Source organism: Patella vulgata, chromosome 1 (assembly GCF_932274485.2).
Source record: "Patella vulgata chromosome 1, xgPatVulg1.2, whole genome shotgun sequence".
Taxonomy (NCBI): Eukaryota; Metazoa; Mollusca; class Gastropoda; family Patellidae; genus Patella; species Patella vulgata.
The window spans coordinates 87,572,614-87,588,142 of record NC_065879.2 but is presented as its reverse complement, the minus strand read 5'-3'; the positions used below and the strand labels follow the sequence as shown (position 1 = coordinate 87,588,142).

The 15,529-nt window shown below is 38.6% G+C and overlaps 1 protein-coding gene across 3 annotated transcripts; it reads left to right on the top strand.

The window, feature by feature from the left end:
• Positions 1 to 3,207: 3,207 nt before the first annotated feature.
• LOC126808959 (uncharacterized) lies at positions 3,208 to 8,078 on the top strand. Of its 3 annotated transcripts, none has more exons than XM_050534042.2 (2): positions 3,975 to 4,261; positions 4,793 to 8,078. In XM_050534042.2, exons 1-2 carry the CDS (start codon positions 4,227 to 4,229, stop codon positions 6,186 to 6,188), a joined length of 1,431 nt encoding a protein of 476 aa, XP_050389999.1. In that variant the 5' UTR covers positions 3,975 to 4,226; the 3' UTR covers positions 6,189 to 8,078. The 3 variants fall into 2 exon arrangements, with proteins under 3 accessions (XP_050390000.1, XP_050389999.1, XP_050390001.1); XM_050534043.2 differs by lacking the exon at positions 3,975 to 4,261 and adding an exon at positions 3,208 to 3,455.
• Positions 8,079 to 15,529: the final 7,451 nt, after the last annotated feature.

Here is a 15,529-nt window from a genome sequence, read left to right as displayed (position 1 = left end):
AAAGATACATGAGACCTATTCAAGTCACTGATGCAAATGTGTACACAGGACCTTGGTTTTTCGTCCATCCGAACTACTAAACAGAGGATTAAAATACCTTTGAATTCTGACATTAGAAAATGAAACAAGATACATGAGACCTATTCAAGTCACTGATATAAATAAACAATGGATTTCCTTAAATCAGTTCTGTTACCCCGTAAAGCAAAATTAAGGCTAGCTTCCGTACGACTCAATATTTTGAGCTGAAACTTTGAGACAAGCTATTCGTCTAAAAACAATCACGAATCATAAACATTTTTTTTTTTTTAGAATTAAATTTAAAAAAGGATAAGAATCCGTAAAAAAGAGAGAGAGAAATCGGGTTTAACGTCCACTCAACACAAACTAGGTCATTTCGGGACTAACATATGGTTTAATTTTATTTACATAATTCGCTTGCGCGTAGGGGTCTTTAGCAGTGGGAGGAAACCGGAGGACCCAGAGAAAACCCACGAGATTGGACAGGCGACCCTACTCCATGCCATGTACAACCGGGGATTCGAAACCACGCCAGTCGACTCAATGACAGGTGTTTAAAAGTTGGGGATACCAAGAATGATTTGAGACAAGCTATCTGGTGATTTTTTGATTGGTTCATAGACTTTAGCTAGGATCAAGGCCAGGGCAAATAATTTGAAATCCTGGAAACCCTATGGATTAACCCAGGGTATAGTGGAGTAGAATGGAATGATAACACTGGCGATACCGAGGATGATTTGAGACAAGCTATCAGGTGTTTAAAAGTTGAATATTTAGGCCAAATCTGTTTAATTATTAGTTCTACTATTACAATGAACAACAAAATATTAAAAGACATTAAATTCTGACATATTTGATATTTCATAGTTACAATGTCACTGTAATAGACAATGAAAATAATTAAACATTTGGACATTACAGGCAGGATGTCGGAATGGTCTAGTGGCAAGTTGTTGGGGGGAGGGGCAAACGTGTACTGGGCCACAGGACAATAAAAACTGAAACACCAGAGGAAAACAATTACTAGGTGAATTAAAAACAAATGATATGTTTTTACTGTCAGACCCGAAATCCTCAAGCTTACCGTAACTTTAAAATAAATAATGAAAGATAATATTTCTAAATGTATAAGATTATATTAAAGGGACTATCCCGATTTGAACAGAGCCTCAAAAATAAAAGTCCAAATGTATGAAATTTAAGCGCAAAAAAATAGAGGAAAGGTGTATTTAGCTTGTCTCAAAAATTTCAGCCCAAAATATTAAGTCGTTTGGACATGAACGTCAAAACTGCTTATCCGGACACGTAACCCTTTTAAGATTTTGGGTCGATTTTTTTGTTGGGTGACCTGATAATCGATTCCCGTTCCTTTAGAGGTCTATACATTGATTGACCCATGTGCTGTACTTAATTACGAAAGGTAAATTTCACCTACACATTATTTTTATAAAATAAGTCTGGTTTTATCCAGACACCGTATAATACCGGTTGGGACACTGGTCTCCATTTTCAGATGAAGACTGACGGATTTAAGTTGTTTGAAAACGTATCACATAATATATTGAGTTAGTTGTTCGGCTTGCGGTAGAGGATTTGAGGGGATTTTAACAAAAAATTAAGCAGTTTTATTCTCCAAAATATTATCGGGATTGGCCCTTCTTACTAAATGAAAAGATTATATTTTTCGTATGTAGGGCTGTGGTGATCCCCTTAAACAACCTTTCCAAATCAGAACAGAAGTTTGAAATTGGCTTAGCTAGGCAGAAGGAATTCATTCCAAACATGGACATATTTTTAAAAAAACAATGTTTTTTCTTTTTACATTTTTAATTGGGTTAAAGCAGATGTGCTGAACGCCTCACATGTGATGAGGGAGAGCAACAGTCAACAGCTGCAGATACTGCAAACCAGAGTGGGCCATCAGGACCAAATATTTTCTCAGTCGATGCGGCGGAAATGAAATGAAATGGGGTTTAACGTCCTACTGTTCTGCTCCTATACTGGGCTAATGAAGACGGGCATACGCCATACAGAGTGCTATGAGGGAAATTTTGCCCAGGCAGCGGCACTATCGCCTACTCTTATATCGAATTCCAACTGCCAAGGGATCTTTTACGTGCATTCCAATGTATACACGGGGCCTCGGTTTTTCGTCTCATCCGAAGGACTAGACAGCTGTCCTTGTCAGGCCCTCCTTTCTGCCGATGCGGCGGAGATTTTTCAGATTCCCAATTCTGTACCGGTCCAGCACCACCAAGGTACTACGACATGCATGTCAATTTCTCACCATTTATCGGATAGTCTCCGCCAGGATATTTGAACGGATAAATTTGTGGATCTGTCGCTACTCCTGCCGGGGAATATGGTGCAAACCCAGTTGGCTTTGAATATTACTGACACAGATACTGAGCCAACTATTAAGATATCTTCATCTCCAAAATCCAAATTGTTGACCTTTGAGCTCTGGCAGAAAGCATTTTCAATTTTTATGGATGTTATGATACAAAAAGATCCCTTAGTAGCGTCCAAGTTATGGTCATATTCGTAACTCATATCTGAGTTGGCACAGACTTAAGGGGGCAGATCCTTTCTATATTACGATGTAGAGTTTCGCATGTTACGTCAATCAACCTCCTTTCCATGAGATTTGATGCATGCCGACCTATGGTTAAAGGCTACGACTCTTTTTAGTGCTACATGTAATAGATCGGTGTCAAACTAAGCCTCCCACTTGTTATTTTGTTCTTCCCTTGGATATTGGGGGATGGGGTTAGTTTGAATGGAGACACAAAAAACCCTTTCCTATCAAGAACAAAGGATCAAGATACATTTAGATTCCGACATAAAAAAATGTCAGAATCTGATTATATGAAGATATTTAAGATTTATTCACTAAACCATTAAAAAAAAAAAAATGAAATGAAATTGGGTTTAACGTTCTACTGTTTTGCTCTGAACTGGGCTAATGAAGACAGGCATACGCCATACAGTGTGCTATGAGGGAAATTTTGCCCAGACAGCTGCACTACGGCCTACTCTTATATCGAATTCTAACTGTCAAGGGATCTTTTACGTGCACGCCAATGTGTACACGGGACCTTGGTTTTTTGTCCCATCCGAACGACCTGCATCACTGACAAGGGAGCTAAACCCATTAAAGTTGAACCCTAGAGCCAATATAAACATTATGTTAATAATGATCTTTGTGTTGTAGTCTTTCCTCGTCTGTTGTTTGGACATACCATGTGCAGTCCTTGTATGTTCTTTGTATACACCTTATGCAAATGAGTTAGTTTCCCGCTTTTTATTCCCGCTCTTCATAACAGAAAGATTTTCGAGGCAGACAAGTTATGTGTAAATTGTAACAATATTTTCTAATAATACAGTGTGTGGTTGGTGTATTAGTGGTGTATTAGTGCTTGTTTATGCTGATCGTGAGTTCTGCACGTTTTAGATTTATGTTGTTAAAGCGTTTTCGATGTGTTTCGTAACGTAATCGAACAAATAGGATTTTAGAATCGTTTTCTTTATCTATTGTGGCTGCCTCGTTTTGGAATCCATCATGGCGTGTGATACGGCCACATCGGTTAAGCCTGACGCTTTGTTTACAGTTAATAAACACATTCATATTGAACATCGGGTATTGTCCAGCCCACTTAAAATAGTGATTTATGGTACATCGTATATCAAGCGTTTAAATACTTTTTTAACTACTTACAGACATTCAAATTTAGATTTGGATGGGAATTTGTGCCAAGTTCGTTGTTGGGGTCATGGCGGGTTGCGAGTCCGAAGTGACCCGCATGGACGACTGGTTCGGGCGGCAGAGAGCAGCAAATTTAGACAGGCAGACATCATTTATTTACATTTAGGTTCGAACGATATTGAATCACCGGAGTCTTTGCCATATGAAGTAGCCTCCGCTGTTTTAAATTTTGCCGCTTTGCTTATGACTCGGCATCACCCCAAATGTGTAATTATCAGCCAGCTGTTACCAAGATTTATTGAGCCGTTCGAGGGATTTAATAATGCAATTAAATCCACTAATTTACATTTGATGGAACTATGCCATGCGGCTAATTTTGATGTGAGTTTTTGGCGACATCGAGCTGGGTTGTGGCAACCAAGGCAACATATTTACACCAACGACGGCATTCACTTGTCCAATACAGTGGGCAATCTGTTATTCATGCGCAGCATCCGGGATGCGTTATTGCGGCATATTCGTTGGTATTTCCCGGTTAGTAGCCACTTTCTATAATTTACAATCATACAGTGTGTTATAGATATGTAATTTGATGCAAATCCTCATACCGGTAGTATAATCCATGTGTTTGGCATACCGACTGATATGTTTTGGAATTTATATGACTGATTTGTCTGTTGGAATTGTCTATGCATAAACTTGTCTGTTGGCTTGGTCCATGTTTTTGGATTATACAGACTGATGTATTGGAAATTATATGACTGTTTTGTCTGTTGAAATTGTCTTATACAGACTGATGAATTGAATATTATATGACTGTTTTGTCTGTTGAACTTGTCTATGCATAATCTTGTCTGTTGGCTTAGTCCAGGTTTTTGGATTAAGCAGACTGATGATATCTGAATTATACAAACTGATTTGTTTGTAGAACAGACTTGTTTGTTGGCATAACCCATGTATTTTGGGAGTTGCTTAACTGTTACCCGAGTTGTCGGTTGTTAGATGCAACTCGACAGTTGCAATTTTTCCAGGCAGTGTGAGTTAATTGTGTTTTTTCTTTTGCAGTCACAAGATGTCAAAAAGAAAGCGGCAATCGCCCATTGAACCCGTCGCTTCAGACAGTGAGGAGGATTCATCCACTCCTATGATTACCACCGCAGAAGAGCGGATCACCGAGTTGTTAATCAAAAAATTGCTACGAAGGGGTTTGGTCATGGTACCCCCGGCACCTGCATCAGTTCCCACACCTCCTGCTACTACGTGTACCTCCACTCAGGGATCTTCATCTTCGACCACTGCTTCTACCTCCACGCCAGAACCATCAACTTCAACCTCCATCAATGAACCATCAGCTGTTTCTACAGATCCGAATATTTTTTCTGTGAACGCAGCACAATTGTTTCAATGCCCTGTACCCCAGCCACAACTATTGGACACTGTGCCTCAACATCCACACATGCAGGGTACAGGTATGTCGGTGTCTCGTCACTTATCTGATAAACTCCGCCAAGATATTTGGGCGGATAGATTTGTAGATTTTGCTCTACTCTTGCCTGGGCCTGTGCAAACTCAGTTTGCACTAAATATTTCGGAATTTAATGAAGAACCGGTATTAAAAATTTCATCTGCACCTAAATCAAAAGTGCTTTCGTTTGATCAATGGCAGAAAGCATTTGCCGTGTTCATGGACGTCATGATTCTAAAAAATCCGCACATGGCGTCCAGTTTGTTAGTATATTCATCTTTGATATCTGAGTTAGCACAGACCTATGGCGGGAAATCGTTTAATTATTACGATACTAATTTTAGAATGTTACGCCAATCAAGCCCTTACCCTTGGGATATAATGCATGCCGATTTCTGGCTAAAAGCTACCACGCTGTTTAGTGCTTCGGTTCTCAGGCCTGTGTCCTCCCAAGCTTCCTACAACCAGGGTTCTGGTGGTCGGGGGCCTAGTTGTTGGGGTTATAACAGAATGTCTGGATGTAAGCGTCAACGCTGTGAATTTTCACATGTTTGTAGTCGCTGTGGATACAAACATCCTGCATTTCGTTGTTATGCTACAGCAAACCAAACGTCACGTTATGGTAATGTTCGTCCTAGGAGTCCTCCCTTAAATGGGACCAGGGTGGAACATACTTACATGAACCCAGCCTCATATGCTGCCTCTTCCTATCCATCCATGCCTAGTTCTCGTCCTCAGACAGCTGTAGCTGCCAGAGCGAACTTTCAACCTACCGCTGCACCCGCTACGTTCACAAATATGCCATCGCACATTGCGGCGGTTCAGAATACAGTTCCGCCACGACTCTCATCCTCTCCTTTATTTTCTTCATCTACACAGCTTCCATCCAAACAACCGCACGCCAAAACAGGATTGCCAGTGTCAAAATCTCGGTACTCATTTCGTAAAGACAATCCACCCGCAAGTAAAGGTGCCAACACCAATCGACCCCAGTAGACTTCAGGAAGTGTTGTCGGGTTACAACGAAAATGAGATAAAATTTTTGTATGAAGGTTTTGTTTCTGGTTTCAGGATTCCATATGTTGGACAACGGGCTTTCTCCTGGGCTAGGAATCACTCATCTTGTTATTTAAATCTGGAAATACTTTTTAAGAAAATCAATGATGAGCTCCTAGCCGGGAGAATCATGGGCCCTTTTTTAGAACCCCCATTTCCAAATTTACGTTGCTCTCCTCTTGGAGTGATTCCCAAACAGGAGAAAGATACGTTTCGCCTGATACATGATCTGTCATTTCCCCTGGGCAATTCTGTAAATTCTGGAATCGACCCTTTCTATACCGAAGTGCATTATGACTCCATAGACACAGTCGTTTCCCTGGTTAAGCAACATGGTCGAGGTGCACTCATGGCCAAAACTGATATTCAAAATGCGTATAGGTTATTGCCCATCCACCCTGATGATTATGAGCTTTTGGGTTTCTCCGTCGAGGTGGAAGGACAACATTATTATTTTGCGGACATGTGTTTACCAATGGGCCTCAATATGAGTTGCCAGACTTTTGAGCGATTCAGTACAGCGTTACATTGGGTAATGGAAACCAAATACAATTCATTTATTAGTCACATGATTGATGATTTTTTCTTTATTGGCCCACCTAACACTTCCGTTTGTGCAGATTCCTTGCAAAATTTTATGAGTCTTACCCAATATTTACATATTCCCATTAAAGCTTCCAAAACTGTTAATCCCACAACAACAATAACCATTTATGGAATCGAAATTGATTCTATTCAAATGGTGAGTCGCTTACCGGACGAAAAAGTTATCAAAGTTCGAGCTGCTTTGTCTGAATGTCTAGATAAACGTAAAGTGACACTTAAACAACTCCAATCCCTGCTAGGCCTTCTAAATTTTGTCACGTTGGTAGTTGTTCCGGGACGTACATTCCTTCGCCGACTGTATGACCTTACCATCGGGGTTGCTAAGCCGTACTACAAAGTAAGATTAAATAACTCAGCCAAAGCTGATATTAGGATTTGGCACCAGTTTATGCAGGGATTTAATGGTCGATGCATGTTTATGAGTGATGCCTGGCTGGCGTCAGATTATTTGAAGTTATTCACCGATGCCGCATCGTCCAAGGGTTATGCAGCGGTGTTGAATTCCAAATGGTTTTACGGCACATGGCCTCCACAAATGCAGACTATGAGTATTAACGTTCAGGAACTTTTTCCAATTGTGCTTGCAATTGAACATTGGGGTCCCTTATTGCGAAATCATAAATTGCTTGTGTTATCTGACAATGAGTGTGTTGTGTTTGTTATCAACAAAGCAACCTCCAAATGTCCACATTTAATGAAGTTAATCCGTCGTTTAATTTTAGCTGCGATAAAATATAATATACTAATCAGGTCTAAACATATTCAAGGCAAATCAAATCTGGTTGCTGATTGTCTGTCCCGTTTTAAATTTCAGCAAGCCAGACATTGGGCTCCATGGTTAGAGACCAACCCTCAAATTTTGAATCAAGATCTTTTGAAGATTTAACTCCAACAGCACTTACATTAATTGGTGCAGCTTTGACCCCATCATCCAAAGCAAATTATTTCCGAGCATGGGTGAGGTTTGTCGATTTTTGTAAGGAACGACAGTTGTCCCCTTGCTTCCCTCTTCCTAATCAACTTGTTATTAATTACTTTGCTCATATGTTTGATTCAGGTTTTGCACCAAGTACCATAGCGTCACACGCATCTGTTCTTGCCTTTGTTCAAAAATTGTTAGGTTACCCCGACACAATTAATTCCTTTCTGTTGAAAAATCTCTTAAAGGGAGCCCGTAAAATGCATGTCCCTTTACAATCCCGCCTGCCAATTACTTCAGAAATTTTGACCCGAATTATTCAAGCTCTTCCTATAGTTATATCTTTGGAAATTCATTGTGTTTTGTTACGAGCAGTTTTTTCTCTAGCGTTTGCTGGTTTCTTTCGACTCGGTGAATTAGTTTTCAAAACTACCTCTTCAGTTGCTAATATCATTCTAACCCAAAAGGTACAGTTTTCCTTTGATCATAATAACCTCACTTTCCTTCAAATTGCTATGGAGAATTTTAAACATAAAACAACAGCATCCCCTATGTATCTTTTTATTTATTGTAAATGTGTTTCGGGTACACATAATCCTATTTGTGCACCGTATTGTTTGCTCCAATACATGAAACGTTGCCCCCATTCTTCAGGCCCGTTATTTCAGTTTTCTAATTCCACCTGTGTTACATATAACTTTGTTAATGCGTCGTTGCAAAAACTTTTGACATTCATGGGTTTGCCAACTAGCCTATACAAATTGCATTCCTTTAGAATTGGTGCAGCAACAACCGCATTTATTCAGGGCCATTCAGAAGAGGCAATCCAAAAAATGGGTCGCTGGAAAAGCTCTGCAGTTAAATCATACATCCGCCTTCCTGTTTTGTCGATGTAGACCAAATATACTTTTGAATTTGCGGGGTTTAGGGTCATTTATGTTAGTAAGGACTGGGTTGGCATTTTATTATCATTTTCCTATTGTGTATTCACTTTATTATGTGTGTATTCACTAATGACTGATGCATATTTTTGTGATTGTCTTCATTTATGTTACGATCGTCATCGCCAGTACAGCGTAGGCTGACTGACACCGGTGTTTGTAATTGAATTGCTGAAGCTTGTATTATATGTTTCTTGTATTAGATGATTTTATGTACATATTTGTAGGCTGAATGACGCCTGTTATTATATTTTAAGCGAGTTTTTAATTTTTTCCTTGTATATTGCGATGTTAAAGTCAGTACAGCGTAGGCTGAGATGACTTATTGATGAAGCCAGTACAACGTAGGTTGACTGGCAGATTTTTTCTCTTAGTTATGAAACCAGTAAAGTGAAGGATGCCCAACGCATATTTCTTTTTATCCATGAGCTGTTTTAGTGTATTTATGTTTGTATTTTTTATCCAGCTATTGACATCGTAGGCTTAAGTGGGTTTTAGGTTTCTCTGACAAGTGACACACCTATCTTTTATTGTTATGCATGTTATATATTACGATTGATAATGTTTCCTTTTATTTGCAACTTGTTTAGGCTTAGGCTTTTTGTCATTTGTTAAGTAAGTACAAAGTGGGCCGATTGACGCAGTGTGGTTAGTTTTTGTACAATGTCCATCAATATTATTTCTCATTTGTGTTGTGTTTGTAATTTTAATCTCTCAGATGAAAATTCGGATGGTGTTTTTTGGTTTTGGGCACGACATCACGAGAAGTGATGTGTTTGGCCATTCATTCATTAAATTGTTAAGCCCAACCAAAGTTCTAGGATGGAATTATGAGTTTATTTTTATTCTTAATGTATATATTTATATTATGTTAAATACTTTTATATATTGCTAAATTCATAATCCATTTTAATAGTCATTAAATAAATGACATTGTACACCATCCGTTATTTGTTTGTTCTTTTTGGTGCTGGGGAAAGGGTATTTGATATAGAACGGAGAACACAAATAAACATTATGTTAATAATGATCTTTGTGTTGTAGTCTTTCCTCGTCTGTTGTTTGGACATACCATGTGCAGTCCTTGTATGTTCTTTGTATACACCTTATGCAAATGAGTTAGTTTCCCGCTTTTTATTCCCGCTCTTCATAACAGAAAGATTTTCGAGGCAGACAAGTTATGTGTAAATTGTAACAATATTTTCTAATAACCCTCCACCTCCCCAGCTCCACCTAGAATTTCTTTTTGTTTTATAATTTTATACGAAACTTTTCACTGTTTATGCCATATATGCCATTCATTCATTAAGTGCCATTCATTCATTAAATTGTTAAGCCCAACCAAAGTTCTAGGATGGAATTATGAGTTTATTTTTATTCTTAATGTATATATTTATATTATGTTAAATACTTTTATATATTGCTAAATTCATAATCCATTTTAATAGTCATTAAATAAATGACATTGTACACCATCCGTTATTTGTTTGTTCTTTTTGGTGCTGGGGAAAGGGTATTTGATATAGAACGGAGAACACAAAAACCGATTAGCTATCCTATCACTAGAGTCCAACTCAGCAGGGTCGTCCATCTCCCTCCGCAAATTTGCAAATATCTGACTATCGGAAGATCTGTGAGAATTATACACTAAACATACGAGGAAATGTCATATTTTTGATATTAAAAACATATTTTTGAATTCAGAATACCAAAAACCACATGAACAGGACTTTTAGGATTTTTCAAGTTTGGTGCTTATTTATTTGGCCACGGGTGCCCCCTGTAAGAAAGTTGTGTCTAGTTGTTTGGACAAGATGTTAAATGGAGATCCGACCAGATTTATATTAGGTTCAGAATCAATGCTATCCTATTACAATCAAGAACAAAGCATCAAAATACATTCAGATTCTAACATGTGATGAAGAAGACTAAATGTCATGGCAATGTCTGTTGCGATGGTCAAATCTGCACTACAATTGGTGATGTTGCCAGTTGTAAAGAGGGTAAGTACTTTGAAAGAGAAAGGGATTAACGCCCACTCGGCCCAAACTAGGTCATTTTGGGACTAACATATTCGATTTAGATCATGGTCTTAAGCAGTTGGAGGAACCAGAGACAAGATGGGTAATAGGTCCTGCCAGCCACCCCTACTCTATGTAGATTAGATTGAAAGATGGGTAATAGGTTCCGCTGGACACCTCATCTCTATGTAGATTAGATGGAAAGATGGGTAATAGGTTCTACCAGCCACCCAATCTCTATGTAGATTAGATTGAAAGATGGGTAATAGGTTCTACCAGCCACCCCATCTCTATGTAGATTAGATTGAAAGATGGGTAATAGGTTCTACCGGCCATGCCATCTCTATGTAGATTAGATTGAAAGAAAGGTAATAGGTTCTACCAGCCACCCCATCTCTATGTAGATTAGATTGAAAGATGGGTATTAGGTCCTGCCAGCCACCCCTACTCTATGTAGATTAGATTGAAAGATGGGTATTAGGTCCTGCCAGCCACCCCTACTCTATGTAGATTAGATTGAAAGATGGGTAATAGGTCCTGCCAGCCACCCCTACTCTATGTAGATTAGATTGAAAGATGGGTAATAGGTCCTGCCAGCCACCCCTACTCTATGTAGATTAGATTGAAAGATGGGTAATAGGTTCTGCTGGCCACCTCATCTCTATGTAGATTAGATTGAAAGATGGGTAATAGGTTCTACCAGCCACCCCATCTCTATGTAGATTAGATTGAAAGATGGGTAATAGGTTCTGCTGGACACCTCATCTCTATGTAGATTAGATGGAAAGATGGGTAATAGGTTCTACCAGCCACCCCATCTCTATGTAGATTAGATTGAAAGAAAGGTAATAGGTTCTACCAGCCACCCCATCTCTATGTAGATTAGATTGAAAGATAGGTAATAGGTTCTACCAGCCACCCCATCTCTATGTAGATTAGATTGAAAGATAGATAATAGGTTCTACCAGCCACCCCATCTCTATGTAGATTAGATTGAAAGATGGGTAATATGTTCTGCTGGCCACCTCATCTCTATGTAGATTAGATTGAAAGATAGGTAATAGGTTCTACCAGCCACCCCATCTCTATGTAGATTAGATTGAAAGATGGGTAATATGTTCTGCTGGCCACCTCATCTCTATGTAGATTAGATTGAAAGATAGGTAATAGGTTCTACCAGCCACCCCATCTCTATGTAGATTAGATTGAAAGATGGGTAATAGGTTCTGCTGGCCACCTCATCTCTATGTAGATTAGATTGAAAGATGGGTAATAGGTTCTACCAGCCACCCCATCTCTATGTAGATTAGATTGAAAGATGGGTAATAGGTTCTACCAGCCACCCCATCTCTATGTAGATTAGATGGAAAGATGGGTATTAGGTTCTACCAGCCACCCCATCTCTATGTAGATTAGATTGAAAGATAGGTAATAGGTTCTACCAGCCACCCCTACTCTATGTAGATTAGATTGAAAGATGGGTAATAGGTTCTGCTGGACACCTCATCTCTATGTAGATTAGATTGAAAGATGGGTAATAGGTTCTACCGGCCATGCCATCTCTATGTAGATTAGATGGAAAGATGGGTAATAGGTTCTGCTGGCCACCTCATCTCTATGTAGATTAGATTGAAAGAAAGGTAATAGGTTCTACCAGCCACCCCATCTCTATGTAGATTAGATTGAAAGATGGGTAATAGGTTCTGCTGGCCACCTCATCTCTATGTAGATTAGATTGAAAGATGGGTAATAGGTTCTACCGGCCATGCCATCTCTATGTAGATTAGATGGAAAGATAGGTAATAGGTTCTGCTGGCCACCTCATCTCTATGTAGATTAGATTGAAAGAAAGGTAATAGGTTCTACCAGCCACCCCATCTCTATGTAGATTAGATTGAAAGAAAGGTAATAGGTTCTACCAGCCACCCCATCTCTATGTAGATTAGATTGAAAGATGGGTATTAGGTTCTACCAGCCACCCCATCTCTATGTAGATTAGATTGAAAGATGGGTAATAGGTTCTACCGGCCATGCCATCTCTATGTAGATTAGATGGAAAGATGGGTAATAGGTTCTACCAGCCACCCAATCTCTATGTAGATTAGATTGAAAGATGGGTAATAGGTTCTACCGGCCATGCCATCTCTATGTAGATTAGATTGAAAGATGGGTAATAGGTTCTGCTAGCCACCTCATCTCTATGTAGATTAGATTGAAAGATGGGTAATAGGTTCTACCGGCCATGCCATCTCTATGTAGATTAGATGGAAAGATGGGTAATAGGTTCTAGGGACAATCCTATTGTAACCCACCTACATAAGTAATAGCCCTTTTATCTATTACATATTATCACAGCTAATGTAGTAATCATCCGCGTCACACAACAGCGGGGAAACTAGCAAAACACTCAATGCAACATGTTGATCATGGCCCTGTAGTGTGGCTTCTAGCCTGAAGCCTATACCTACATAAGAAATAGCCCTTAGCTATCTATTACATAATATCACTGCTAATGGAGTAATCATGGTGATCTTATCAGGTCTTATCATAGTTTGAGGTCAGTCTTGGCGATCATGTTGATCATATCGAAACTCACCAGATCGTGGACTCAATAGGGACAATCCTGTTGTAATGCATCGCACGACAGTGGGAATTTAGCATAAGAAACACTTGAAACAAATTTTCCAAATCAGAACAGATGATTAAAATCATTAAACATTCAAAGATGAGTAAATATTTAACGGTAATGTCATAGAATTCCAGATTTATACTGGCAAAGAAGAGGGAACAGCAGAAGTGGGCCTTACAAAAAGAGTAGTGAAAGAACTAACAGAGAACATTAAAAACAAAGTTTCCAAATCAGAACAGATGATTAAAATCGGAGTTGGCAAAAGCGCATTAGGAAACGCAGTCCAAACATCGACATCTTTAAAATCTAGAGAAAATCAATGTCTGTGGATGGAAATAAAAATTCTACTGTACATGGGACCTCGGTTAACAAGCAGACGCAGGTTCCTTGTCAAGTTTATCGTCAGGCTCTTTGTCCTGTACCACTGACAAATCAGAACAGATGATTAAAATCGGAGTTGGAAAAAGCGCATTAGGAAATGCAATCCAAACATCAACACCTTTAAAATTTAAAGAAAATCAATGTCTCTGGATAGAAGTAAAAATAAAATGCTGCTAAATTACGAATGATCAGGGGACATACATTAAAAGTCATTTCATTTGTCACTCAATTAGAATCAATTGTCACTCAATTACAATCAATGTTGTCACTTAATTAGAATCAATTGTCAGTCAATTAGAATCAATGTAATTGACACCAAATTAGAATCAACTGTCACTCAATTAGAATTAAAGTTATTGTCAATCAATTAGAATTAAAGTTATTGTCACCCAATTAGAATTAAATTTATTGTCACTCAGTTAGAATTAAAGTTATTGTCAATCAATTAGAATTAAAGTTATTATCGTCCAAAGCATCATGATGTAAATGCCAATTATCGAAGTCAGTCAAGAAATTCACCTCATGACAGGGCTAGAAATTTAAGTGAATCTCTGAATCTAATTTGCGCAAGGATTCTCACAAAAACTTACGCTACGAATCTACAAGGATGAATGTCAGTCAAGGTGTGCCGAAAGCACCATAAATGAATAGAGGCCTCATACAAAGGTACATTGGTGAAAGATATGAAGAGTTACGGTGAAAACGTCACATGTCACATACTGAAGGCAAATTTAGAAAGACATATGTCATCTGCAGGCCATATAAAATACCAAGAAATGGAAACCGGAGATCCGTCATGTAAACGTCAAAAATTGCATATTTGAGAATTCTCTTAAGATTCTTGTAAAAGATGACAAATTTCTAGCCGTGCATGAAGATCTCTAAGATTGATTGGACGTTCGATTGTAGATGGGACCTCGGTTAAACAACCAACACACTATTCTTTGTCAGGCCCTTCGTCCTGCATCACTGACAAATCAGACAGATGATCAAATACTTGACTTGGTAAAAGTGCTCTGGGGAACATTCTCTATATAGTAACGGATGTCACTGTAATAGATGATGGAAAAAAAAAAATAGGCTATTACACGCAGAGGTGCCCGAAGACATTAGCCCCTTACTTTCCTTAAAAGGTAGGGAACAACCTAGTCCGGCAGCAGGTCGTCAAACCTGGAAATATAGTCCACCTAATGTTTTTTGATGGATTATATATCTACAGTATGTGCCACCCTGGCACTCTTGGGGAAATTTAAATATTTAAGCCAAAATCAAAAACACACTTTTATGAATAACAATTACTATGGTTTATGAATATATATATATATATATATATATATCCATTGGATAGTTCGCACTGATGTTTGTATATATATATTCATATCTTTCTCATTTTTTATCTATTTGTGTATATGCTTGATAACGACTTGTGAAACCTTGTTGAAACGTCGCAGTGAAATAAACCATAGTAATTGTTATCCATAAAAGTGTGTTTTTGATTATGTTCCAATTACTAAATGCCATTCAAAGAATATCAAATATTCAAGACGGCTGCCATGAGGCATTTTCTGATTATTTAGTGGGGTAAACGTTTAACCATTCTGCCATCCAACCGCCGCATCCCTGCTCCCAAGTGCTGGAATAAATTAGAAGAGAGCTTTTAGGATTTTTAAAGTTTGGTGCTCATTTGGCCACGGGTGCTCCCTGTAAGAAAGATGTGTCTAGTTTTTAGGACAAGATGTTAAATATAGGTCCGACCAGATTTACATCAGGTGCTGAATCAATGC

What these genes read in the sequence shown, in the direction of transcription:
- LOC126808959 (XM_050534042.2), top strand. Translation starts at nt 4,227, where the DNA reads ATGCGTTATTGCGGCATATTCGTTGGTATTTCCCG. An exon ending in ATATTCGTTGGTATTTCCCG is followed by an intron (nt 4,262 to 4,792) that starts GTTAGTAGCCAC and finishes TTTCTTTTGCAG; the next exon opens with TCACAAGATGTCAAAAAGAA.